Here is a 12,900-nt window from a genome sequence, read left to right on the forward strand (position 1 = left end):
TCATTAGTATACCAAAGGTTCCAAACAGTGTATCACAAGTACAACTTTTATATACATTAGGTACATCCTCAATTATGATTACCTAGAGAGCATATTATATCAATAATAATACTTCCTCGGCTTTTAATAATGGTGATATATTTAAATCCAGTTGGTCATTCAGTGAAATGTTTGAATTTTTGAATTTATTAATTTCCATCAAGGACGTAGCCAGAAAACAATTTCGGGGGGGGGGGGGGTTTGGTGGAACAGTAGAAAAACATGAAATATAAAAATAATGAACGAAAGAAAATTGTGTTACATGATCATATATATTTATTAGAAAACCATTACCATTACAGAAATATTAACATCTTTTTACAAAATCAAATTCAGTTTTATAGCTTTCTTTGCAGCAAACAAATCAATTACGTCCTCGGTGTCGATGTCAATTCTACGGTGGATTGACATAAACGCCAAACCGTTTAGTCTTAGTCGTTCCTTAGTCTCTTAAATTAGTTTTGTGGCGTTTCAGAGAAGAGAAAGTCCTTTCAGGGGTACATGTGGAAACAGGTAGTGTCGCCAAGATCTTTGAAAGTTTGTACGCACATTGCCGTAAGGTTTTTCCATTGTGTTTCGGGAAAGTTTTTCTCAATATTATCTTTCAAGCACTTGGTTCGTTTTGCCAAGGACTTGATAAAAATTCTAAGGGATTTCATAATACCAATAGTATTTGTATCTGTGGAGTAGGGAGGGTGAGTCTAGACCCACAGCACTTAGGCCACATGTGACCCATTGTACATCCTCCCGAGGAGTTGTCCTCCTAAGTCATCGTCCATCCTGTCCTTTCCAGGAAGGTGGAAAGGACAGGATGGACGATGTCACAGGGAGACATCTCATTCATTTCGGCAGGTGTAGACCAAGACTCGCCGAACACACACTCTCCGGACACTCGCTAGGACATGCCTGACAGTTTCATCTTCCTGTTCACACATCCTGCATGTAGGTGTGTCCACTAGCCCCATATTATGGAGGTGTTTGCTTAGTTGACAGTGGCCAGTCAGAAATCCTACTGTTAAGCGTAGATTTTTCCTGGTCATCGCCAGATATTTCTTCGGCGCTAGCTTCTCAGGATCGCCCAGGGTGATCCTGGCAAGATTGCATCCTTTGATTCCATCCCATCTCTTTAGGGATTCAGCATGGGTGTAACATTTGGCTGGTTCCGCAATTCTCGAAATCATCAGGCCGTAGGTGCCACTGGGTCCTAAAATTCTCAGTCCAGCCACTTCTTTGGCTGAAGAGTCGGCAATGCGATTACCTTTACTCCTGTCGTGCCCTTTAATCTACCTCAGGATGATGTTATTATCTACCGAGGCTTTGGCTAAATCTTGGTGGCACTCTAGTACTAGCCCTGAGGTAACACGTTGTCTGTTCTAGGCTGATAGGGCTTGTCTGCTATCAGTGCAGATTGTTATTTTTTGCCAGAAATTCCTTTCCTGGTTATTTCTTTTGTGGCGATTGAGATACCAGCCAGTTCTGTTTGAACCACGCTCCATTCTCCACTCAATCCTTAGGCTTAGTGATCTGGAATACACTACACATCCTGAACCTCCTTTGGTTTTTGAGCCGTCTGTATATATGCGTATTGCATTTGTAGCATCTGACCTTGTGTTCTGTTTTATTTGTATTTTGTGGGGTTTATTAAACACAAACCTGGGTACAATTGCATCACTGGTTGCCTGCAGCAGAGTTCGCGCAGTAAGCGCTTCTCGCCATAGGCTCAGTCTCAATTAACCCATTCCTACTTCGAGGTTTACACCAGCCGTGTGCAATCGTAACGTGGCCATTAACACAACCTTCTTAACGTGCAGGTCCAGAAGGGACAGACCAGTAATTAATTCCATTGCCTCGGTTAGTGTTATTCTCATGACTCCTGTGATGTTTAAACAAGCCAATCATTGTATTTGATATAATTTTTGGACTGCCGTTGCTTGAAGAACTTTCGGGGGGATCAATCCCCCTTGATCCCCCCTGGCTACGGCCTTGATCCAATGCTTCCAAATAATTTAGCTTCAAACCTTTATTTTCAATGTGTAAAATTTCGAAATCTCCGATGAAGATATTATTTTCTTCTAAAAGATGATTTGAATATGTTGAACTTGAAACTCATCAATACAGTTTCTTGTACAATTTTCACTATAAAGGATTTTACAGAAACCGCGACGTGTTTTGCTATACAATAGCTTTCTCAAGCGTTAATAATATTCTATTCAATTATGTTAAATTTATTTTCTTATTTACATAGCTCATATGATGTTCCTGGATGCGATTCCTAAATGTTCTGCCAGTTTGACCAATATATATCTTAGGACGAGTTCCACACTTTTGATGAAAAAGATACATTCAATACATTCTATCATACAGAACAATTTTGTTATTTTATCCAGTCAACCAGCGTCTTGAATTCATTTATGTTTAAACATTTGAAAGAGATTGTCTCTTGAATATAAAACATTTGTACTCACATGTTCGTCCACGGAGTAACTGAGTTCACCATCATCGTACAGAACAAACCAGCGTCGTTGCCACCTCTGAAACAATAAAAAAAGGTTAAATTTATTTGTAAAAAAATTCTATACTTGAAGAATTCAAAATTATAAAGGACCCCGCAAAATCCTTATGGAATTTGGGTCTCGGTGGATTTTTTTTTAATTTTTGATATGATGTAGTCCATTTAGTTATCAACCAGCGTTACAATTGTACCAACCCCAAAAAATAAACAGTTTTGCTGCTAGGGATCGTTAAAATCACCCCTTTCACAGAATATACTATTCAGTTTCGAAACGAGGCGCGTGTGTTACTAAAAAGAAATACTTTTTTCAAATGAAGAAATACGTGTAAAGTGTGTTCGAATTATATCAAGGAGGACGTACAGCCCCATCTGCCCGCGAATAGATCAAGCAATAATGAATAGAATAGAATAGAAGTTCATTTAACCACATTACACTTTACATGTTTGTAGCAAGTCATGACAAATTTGTTACATATGCTTACGCACAGCAAAAGTAATTTCAGATCGGATGAGTATAAAATATAATTTAAGATAAAAAGTAGAGCAACATAAAGATTAACATTAAAAACATGAAAGAACACCATGATATAGCATATTTACGGTAGTCAGATGAGTATGTTGCTTGTATGTTGAGACTTAGGAGCGATTTTTAAAATACCCCAGGTAATCAAAGACAGAGTAAAAGCAGCCCTCCAATAGTAGTTGTTTGACGGATTGTTTGAATTTATTCATACTAAGATCTTTCAGCTTGACTGGTAAACAGTTATATAAGTTGTAATCCAAAGAATTTTTTTGTGATTAAGCTAGGCGATATCGATTTGTACAGATCTTTTCAGCGTTTCTCGTACGGTACTGATGAATATTAGAACGTTTAGGTAAGGTACTCGCAATTCTGTGGATTTCTAGCAAAACATGAGAAATGAATAACGTTGGTACAGGCATGATACCTAGTTTTTTGAAAATTGGCTGACACGGTTCCCGAAAACCTACATCTGCCAATATTCGAATGGCTCGCTTTTGTAACCTAAAGATATTGAGAGAACCAGATGAGTTTCCCCAAAGAACAATCCCATAACCAATGTGAGAATGTAAAAGCGAATAATAAGTATTTTTTAATATATCGAAGCTGGTAATATTTTGAAGTTGTCGTAGAACATAAATAGTGCTGGATAACTTGCTCCTAAGCTGATTTGTATGTTGATGCCAAGATAAAGTATTGTCAAGTGTTATGCCAAGCAATTTCAATGTCGATAATTCTGTCCAGATCCCGAGCTTGAGAGTTACAAACAAACAAAGAAACATACATACATACATACATACGTACAGGTGAAGCTAATAAAAGCGTGATAATAAAAAAAGGTTTCGGCTTTATACTTCTACGACAATAATAGTAAAATGAAGGTGTAATTTAGTTTATTTGTAACAAAAATTAAAACCGCCTATACAACCTGAAGTTTGAAAGAAATCAATACTGTTGAACTCAGCATACTATTTGTTAAAGAATATGTCATATCGTTGGCAATTTACTGTCAAATAAGAAATCAACAATTAATTATTGATATTCAACATATTCAACGGTTCATTCACATTTTTCTATTGATTTCGAAATGAAACATTTCCACTCTTCCTAATGATTTTGTCACATAAAACGTGATAGAATCTGCGTCACTTGAAGAGATATTTTCACGCAATTATGACTTTTAATTGAGTTTTAACGATGTTACAAAGCAATTATGTCTACGATTCACTTTAATGTGAATATAATCATTGTTCATGACATTTATAATGTTTTTGAATGATAAAACGTCGAAGGTCACTAATCATTATGATGTTATTTTTATTAGATTCCATTATTATCTGCAGAAAAGTGCAATAATATGTTGGATAAACGATAAGTCAGCTGTGAAATATGCAATCGTTCTAAAACAACTAGGAAAATATTAGCAGTTATTTGTTATTACTGTGGAACGTTAACTTTTCTGATTTTGACATGTACAATAATATTTTTCAAAATTATTGAAGGAACAAGGAATCTCCAACAAGGAAAAACGAAACCAGTTGGTTTTTAAGTGGCATAGCGCATGTCACCGTAATGAAAATTTCCAAACTGGTTGCATATTATTGGTTATCACACTTGAGCAAATAATCATGTAACGTTTTCCCCGTGGGCTGACCAATAATTGATTACACTGAATAATCAAACTTAACTCTATTTCACTTTAAATACAACAAACACTTCAACTAAAACTTCAACTATTATTTGAATACCTTACTAAATCACTTCGCGTACCGCACTGTAACGTCCACTTGACTGTGTCGATATCCTCGTGGCTAGCCTTTAAATATCGTTATCGAATGCCGTAGAAAGTTCCGTCGAAATCGGTAGCATTATTCTCGCTGCTTCTCGAGTGGCGGGGATCAATCGTACATTCGCGCGCTCTTAGCTACGTCACGTTTGGTTTATGGTTACCAGTGGCGGCCGGCGTTATTTTCTTTCGGGCATGATTTACCATAATAAATTCTATTTTCGGCAATCATCCGGAAAGTACCCGATTCCCGGACGCTTTTTCTTTGAGAAAGTAGCAGTAATATAAACTTTTCAAAATAAACTATTCCTAAGGAATTTCTAGGGTAGTAAATGATGATTTACCCATTGTGTGTGTCAAAACAATAACACTCAATGCTACGGTGTGTTCAATATTTTTCATTAGATGGTTTGCCCACTCGAAAGCATGCCACGTATAATTGTCCGTGTAAAAAACATGGTGTGCTAAAATCAAGCCACAACCGGACATTGTTTGGCTTTGGGATATATTTCTACCCCGGAACTTGCCACTTGAAATGCTGGATTCGACAACGTTTTTCATCAATTTTTCAAAGACTAGTCGTGTGCAGTTGCACAGCCGTGGTGGATTCAAAATACGGAGAGATTCATAGCTTTGGTGGCGTCGCAACCCGTATCTACGCTCGATTATGTGTAGGGAGTAAGAAAAGGTTTATTGTGTGCTGTTTACTCTGAGTGAGACGGTAGGCGGTCGACGCCTGGCGGGAATAACTAATCTATGACCAGGCTTGAAAATGTGAGTCAATTACTAAAATGGCTATTGAAAAATAGGGGTTGGTGATAGAAGGGTACCAATTGAGGGGTTATGTGAATTTTTAATGTCACATCTTAAGAAAATAAAAACAAAAATAGTACCTAACTTCTGTTCGAATTTCAATATTTTAAACAAATAAGAATTAAAATGTTTGAAATTCTGTTCCACAAAGAAATATATCAAAGAATGGTGTCTCATTGATTCGTTATTCTACACGGTTGCAGAAAATATAGTGTACGTAATACACCTGACTACAGATTTTTGGACTTCCAGACTTTTAGGACTTCCAGGACTCGTCTATACCTCGTCCTAGGATTTTGTCCAATCGTCCAAAAAACAGTATTTTCTGAATTTGTAACGTAAATAACTATTCCCAACAGATGTTCCCAGGAGCAATTCCCGTAACTTTTCGAGTGAGACAAATTCTACGTGCCGTGGGCATTTTATGGAAATTCAATGCAGTGAATTATCAACTCACCGCACAACCCGAACCCCGCAGACGCCTATTGAATAGTACTCGCTGTTCATATTATGTACAATTATTCAACGATTATTCCTCACATTGGAAAGGTGTGCATGTAGGTGTGCGCCTATTTGTTATAAGAACGTGTTTATCGCTCTATACGATTCCTGAGTAGGCACAACGCAACGTGGGGTAGGTCTTCGCAGGAAGGATGTCTCTTTCTCGTCGAACAGATGTCACTAGTCGCGTCAATGGATATGTAAAGCAGGCAATCCTCTAAAGTCCCCAAATACATCTCCGATTTTGATGATTTGTTCGAAATCATAAACCTTATAATGCAATATTTATGCTATTCCAACCGGGAATTGATCGTTTGAAAACCGCGCGTGAAGGGATTGTTCAAATTATTTTTCTTTAAACTCTTCCCACCCCGTGTAGAATACGCCAATTATAATGGGTTTCTATCAAAATAGAATATTTCGTTATTCGCTTTTAAACTCACAACATTCCAGGAAACTTTCATATGATTGAACATCGTTCAAATGTCCGCCACGGCTTTTCTGGTTGGAGCGCATCTGAAACGTCCAGTTTTCCATAAGTCTGGTGCATAAATCAGGCTGAATTTAACCGATGGCATGGGTTATGTTGGTTTTGAGGACCGCTGTGGTTTGAGAAAACCTCACAAGAAAAAGTCTAACAGAGTCAAATCGCACGAACTCGGTGGCCAGTTCACATCACCTCCACGTTAGATTACCATGCCCTCAAATCGCTCGTGCAGAGTATTCAATGTGTACTTTAACGATGGTGTTCCCCAGGGATCCATATTGTGTCCAACCCTCTTTTTATTGTATATCAACGACTTATTGGAAGAAACCAAGAATTCAATATACTACTCTGCTGAAAACAGCGCTCTTGTTCGTCATTCCATTTGGATTCCAGGACATCGGTTACGGAGGCACATCTTCACCGGCAGCAGGAAATTGTATATCTTAACGAGGATCTAAAAGTGATTTCGTATTGGGATGAAAGTAACCAGGTTCAATTCAATGCCACAAAACCCAGGCATCGGTTTTCTCCAAAAAGATAAATAATGTCTCCGAACCGAATATAATAATGTCAGGTCAGACAATTCCGCTTACTGCTTCGATAAGTTTGATGGGGGTTAAAATGGACACCAATGTCTTTTGGCACAATCATGTCGCTGGAATTACAAAGGCTGCTTCTCAAAAGCTTGGAGCACTGTTCCGAACAAAAAAACTGTATACACAGCACTTTTGATGCTTTATAAAGTTCAGATCAGACCTTCTTTGGAGTATTGTTCTCATGTATGGAGCTCTGCCCCCAAACATACCATGAGGTGGCTGGATTCCATCCAGAAAAGGGCCACCATGTGGCAAGTAGTGCCACATGTCGTTAGTGCCCAGATCATCCAGTTCAGACCAAAAAAAGTTGGTAATCATCGACCTTTTAGTGCTCGCTGTTTACAGTGTTGGCCTGGCCAACGTCGTTCTCAAAGAAATATGAACTGGTGACGCCGTCAGCCCAAAATCCACACCAACCAGTGACTTTTTCGCTCCTGGATTTCATGTGGATTGATGTCGTCCCAAATACGACAATTTTGTTTGTTCGTGAACCCATTCATCCGGAAATGGGCTAAAAATAAGGGCCAGTTGCCAACTGCTCCAGAGCAGCATATAGTCAATTTACAAACTTGGCTGAAAATACTATTTTATCTGACAGCTCGACTTTCTGGTCTTTCATACACAGTAAAAAAGGTCATTCGCGTATGCCGAGTATAATGAAACTTGGTGATGAGGTATTTGATAAGCCTGGGGATATTGTCAATGGATTCGCCAAGTACTTCAGAAGTGTATACTTGGTTTCGGACGAGAATATGCTTCGTGAAAATTCTCATGATTCGGATTTAGATACATTAAACATGACTGCCTTCTCCAAAATCGATATTGTTACTGCTTCAAAAAAATTAAGAAATAAATTCACCGCAGGCGTTGACAATGTTCCTAGTCTTGTGATAAAGAACTGCATCGACATTCTCTCTATACCTCTAATAGGCATAATCAACTTAATTTTATCAACTTATACCTTCCCTAAGCAGAGGAAAACGACTCGAATTTGTCCAATATTGAAAAAAGGCGACTCTAGCGATATCACAAACTACACGGCAATTACAATGTTATGTAACTCTTCTAAACTCTTCGAGATATGTGTGCAAAATATTATGTTCTCCTAAATTCAAAATTTATTTCTTCTACTCAGCATGGCTTCGACAACAAAGATCATGTATGCATGACGAATCTTGCCTATTTAAATTGATATCTCTGTAAATTAATATCAAAAAGCCTTCGATCAAATAGACCATTATGTTCTTCTCAGCAAATTGACAAAATTGGGACTCTCTAACCACCTGCTTACTCTAATTGAATCATATCTAGTTAACAGAAAACAATTCGTCGAATATCAATCTTTAATATCGGCTCAGTATGTACGTACATCTGGGGTACCACAAGGTTGTAATCTTGGACCTATTTTATTTTTAATTTGTATTAATGACTTGGCAACCTCTTTGATTATTCCTAGCCTACTATTTGCAGACGACCTGAAACTATATTATAAAATCCACGACATTACTGACCTGCCAACGTGTACAACATGAATTAGATGTAATCAAACTTTGGTGTAATGATAATCATCTACAACTGAACGTAGCCAAATGTAAAATAATATCATTTACAACAAAAAAGAGAACTTTAATTTACGATTATTCAATCAACAATACTACAATCAACCGCGTACACGAGATAAAAGATCTTGGTATAACATACGACAGTAAATTAACATTTACAACACATATAAGGAATATGACTGCTGATGCAAATAGGATGCTTGGATTCATTTACAGAAAGGGCAAATACTTCAAAAGTATTGCCACCTTAAAATTGCTATATTTTGCGTATGCCAGATCTTAGAGTATGGCTCTGTTTTATGGAATTCAGTTTACGACTACCAAAAAACATCAATTGAGAGCGTGGAAAGGAAGTTCTTAAAATACTTATGTATAAAAGTTGATGGACAATACCCCAAGAGAGGCATCGATCATAACATTTTGTTGACACGATTTGATATGACATCTTTGGAAAATAGGAGAGTTATCCTTGGTATAAAATTCCTGCATAAATTACTAAACAACAATATATACAGTACGGTTCTTTTACCAGAGATCAATTTCTCAGTACCAAGAAGTGAAGGTCGACACAATCTGAAATTCTATTGCGAAGCATCACGCACAAATGTTAAACTACGATCACCACTGAATTTGATATGCCGTAGCTTCAATAAAATCTGTGAATATTGCGATATTCACTTCGACTCTCTGAACGTCTTGGTATCATGTATCCAGAATCACTTTTAATAATACTATAAATAACATTTGTGGCAGTACTGCTACACTGCATGATTTGTAACTTTTTGTGTTATATACTCAATTTTTTATTCCTTTTTTGAAATTCTACGTATACGAATATTTTAGCATTTCCTGTAACTGAGTACAGTTACAGGAAATGCTGTTGTTGAAAATAAATCGCTTTTTTTTTCTTTCTTTTTAGCCCATTCAGCGAATATGCGTCGTTTTTCTATAATCGTTTACCTTCAGTTCCTGGGTCAGTTGAATTTTGTACGAGTTGTGATCTGCGAAATGCCGAGTTCTTGTGAGCGATAAGAAATCAACGGCCTCGGATTCTCCTGCACACTCTCGCAGACAGCGGTGACGTTTTCGGTAGTCTTACGTTTCGTCGACGTACGGATGTTGGTTGATCGTTTCCTGAACCAGTGGACTCAAATTCATCCACCACATTGGGAATAGTCCTCTCAGTAGGACAATTATGACGAAATCGTGTATGCTGAAGAAGTTACAGAAGTATTTTTGTCACCTTTTCCTAAAAATGACATCAATAACCTTTGGAGTTCTCATCAAAAGCTTCACAATTTGCCATAAGTATTTCAGGTGTATTTGTGTGATATTCTGGATTTAATTGTGCCTCACTACAAATCTGTCAATGTTAATGTTATGTTAATGTTATGTCGTTATGTTATGTTAATGTTATGTTGTCTTGTTAATGTTATTTGTATCTTCTGTGTAGGGGTATATCTCGAATGTACCACAAATCTATCTTGTTACAACAAATTTATTTTAATTTCATAAACTACACAACACAAACAAGTTTATGAAATTACTATGGATCTTCATCAAGTAACGGCTGAATCAATCAGAAAATGAATTTTATTGTTAACCTAGTCAATAAATGCCTATCTACTCAAATAAAAATATAATTCGTAAGTATTTCTTACTGAACATAAGTATTATCAAGGAGGTTAACGACGTGCCAGAAAATAATTTTTCGCAGACGAATAAGATCCGATATTTCTACTCATAGTATCTATGTTTCAAAGTCATAAATCTCATATCTGAGACAAACAATCACCTTGAAATACAACTCATAAATGTCTTTCTGTTGATAATCGATAAAGCGCCAGTATTTTCAGCTGGACATTTATATGAGTCAACATGCAACATAAATCATTGTAAAGTAAGAAGAATTTTATATCCTCTAGAAGTTACCTACCTCTGCCAGGACAATTGCGACAAAAGAGTTCTTTTTCTCATAAAAGATTTATGAGTAATATTACCAGAAAGACGAATTGCAAAATTCATACAAAATCAAGGAGGATAGAAATGCAACAGCCACCAAAAGGACATTAAGATGGTACCTGAAAAAGGTGAACGTTGTTTAGTGACTTGTAGATGTGCTTTACCGAACTCAAGGTGAAATATTTCAGAAATAGCTGGTCAGGTAAAAACATTTATCGCTGGCTTACAAGGGATGTTACTATTTTGGAGGAGATTTGAAATTCGTTTTGAGTGTTGAATATAAATGCATATGTTGCCAGTTCGATCCTTTTTTAATCTTGTGGACTTAAGAAGGGACGGCACTACTACAATACAGGGTGTCTCCTAGATATATTTTGTTGGAAGGTTTGGAAGGTTGCTGATATAATTCCAATTCCGAAAAAGAATGCACCCGCCACATTCAGTGACCTACGCCCTATCAACATTCTGCCCTCATTCTCCAAAATAATCCAGAAAAATGTTTCCCGTCAAATAAGAGCTTTTCTTGAAGAAAATCGAATACTCTGTTGTGGAGATCTGCTTCATGCAGTCGATTTCTGACAGTATCACGACCAATGATTACCTGGTGCGTCTGCTGTAACACGTTAACCAACTCAGGTGCTGTGATTGTCGGTTGTCTTCTTGCGGTTAAGACCAAAAATCGGTCTTGAACTGCAGTTGTAGCGCGTCCTCGCCCTGGATGTTGTTCGGCTGGACTGCCAGTTTCACGGAAACGCCGCCACAATCGACTGATAACACTTTGGGAGACCCCCAAACGAAGAGCTACATCATTTTGTCGCATGCCACCTTGAAGAAGCCCTACAGCTCTATTCATCTCAGCCAATGGTAAGTGATGGCGTTCTATGTTAAAGCACAATATTTCCAGTTTAATTGCTGAGCAAGAACTGCATAGAATGTACAAACTCGACACTTTCAGATTATTCATTGTAGCCGAAAACCTACAGTTTGTAAAAAACTTGATGAAAGATTAGTTACCGTTTTTGCAGGCTTTGTTCAACCCATAGAAATCTACAGGGTGGTCGAGTGTACCAATTTAATCGAAATTAAACGACCTCATGCTTTTATTTTTATGATATTTAGTATGTTATATATGTATTTATATAGTTTATTAAGCAGGCATTCTGACATACATATAGTCAATTTGAGAATTAACTCATTTAATATACCTAGGCATCGTACTTCCAAATCTCAAGGATGTTTTCCTTATATAGCCCCTTCTTATCTGAATGAAATTTTACCCCTTTCAAATCATAATATTCATCAATTTAGGAAAGAAATAAAATCACAGATGCTTACTGCTCAGTGCTAATTAAAAAAAATTAGAATTCAATGTATAATAGTGCAATGAAATTGTTAAATTGACCAAAATAATGTTAAAAATATTAAGAGTTATTAGCAACTATATGATGTATTATTTTTTCTCTTCTTTATCATTGTTATGATTGTAAATAAGTATGTTTATAATTATTTTCTTATACTCTCTGTATAATTTTTGGGAGAGGTGGAAGATAGCCTTTGGCTAACCCTTTTCCTTCTATAATAAACGATATTATTATTATTACTATTTTTTCACTATTATCATTATTATATTCGCCACAATTCAATTTTCAACTGTAATTTCTTTAGCAGCATGTTAATTCAAGTAAAAATTTCCATGACATCAAATAAAGTGTATTCTTCTCAATTTTTACTTGCATGTACTTGGATTATATTTCACTGAATACGATTTTTATGAGCTCGTAGTGCAAGACTGTCTGTCATATGATATATCGTGGGAATGAAGTAAAAAAAGATTTGTAGAGCTTGCATTTTTGGACAACGCTCAAAACTAGCTATGATACTTCAAACGCGAGTTGAGAAGTAAGAATATCGAATAGTCTCCTGGAGAAACATCAAATATAAGTAACCCTCTTGAAAAAATGTTATTTTAATAAGAATTGCCCACGAACCGTTTAATCGGAGTAGTAGTCAAGTGAGATGTCGCTTGTAGCCTTCATATTTTAAAATTTCGCCTGATGCAATGGAAATTGAAGATACGATTACATATAACCTAAGCCACTCAAATTCCACCGATGACGACGGA

General features: G+C 36.7%; 1 protein-coding gene across 1 annotated transcript in view; it reads right to left on the reverse strand.

Moving 5' to 3' along the window:
• Nucleotides 1-12,900, reverse strand: part of osp (myosin phosphatase Rho interacting protein outspread) — a 153,751-nt gene that overhangs the window by 82,221 nt on the left and 58,630 nt on the right. Inside the window, exon 3 of the mRNA XM_074174891.1 lies at nucleotides 2,505-2,570. Coding sequence (XP_074030992.1) covers nucleotides 2,505-2,570 — 66 coding nt within the window. The remainder of the gene's footprint in view (nucleotides 1-2,504; nucleotides 2,571-12,900) is intronic.

This window comes from Leptinotarsa decemlineata, unplaced genomic scaffold (genome assembly GCF_025532065.1).
Source record: "Leptinotarsa decemlineata unplaced genomic scaffold, Ldec_3_MD MMD2_tig00000882_RagTag_RagTag, whole genome shotgun sequence".
Classification (NCBI taxonomy): domain Eukaryota; kingdom Metazoa; phylum Arthropoda; class Insecta; order Coleoptera; family Chrysomelidae; genus Leptinotarsa; species Leptinotarsa decemlineata.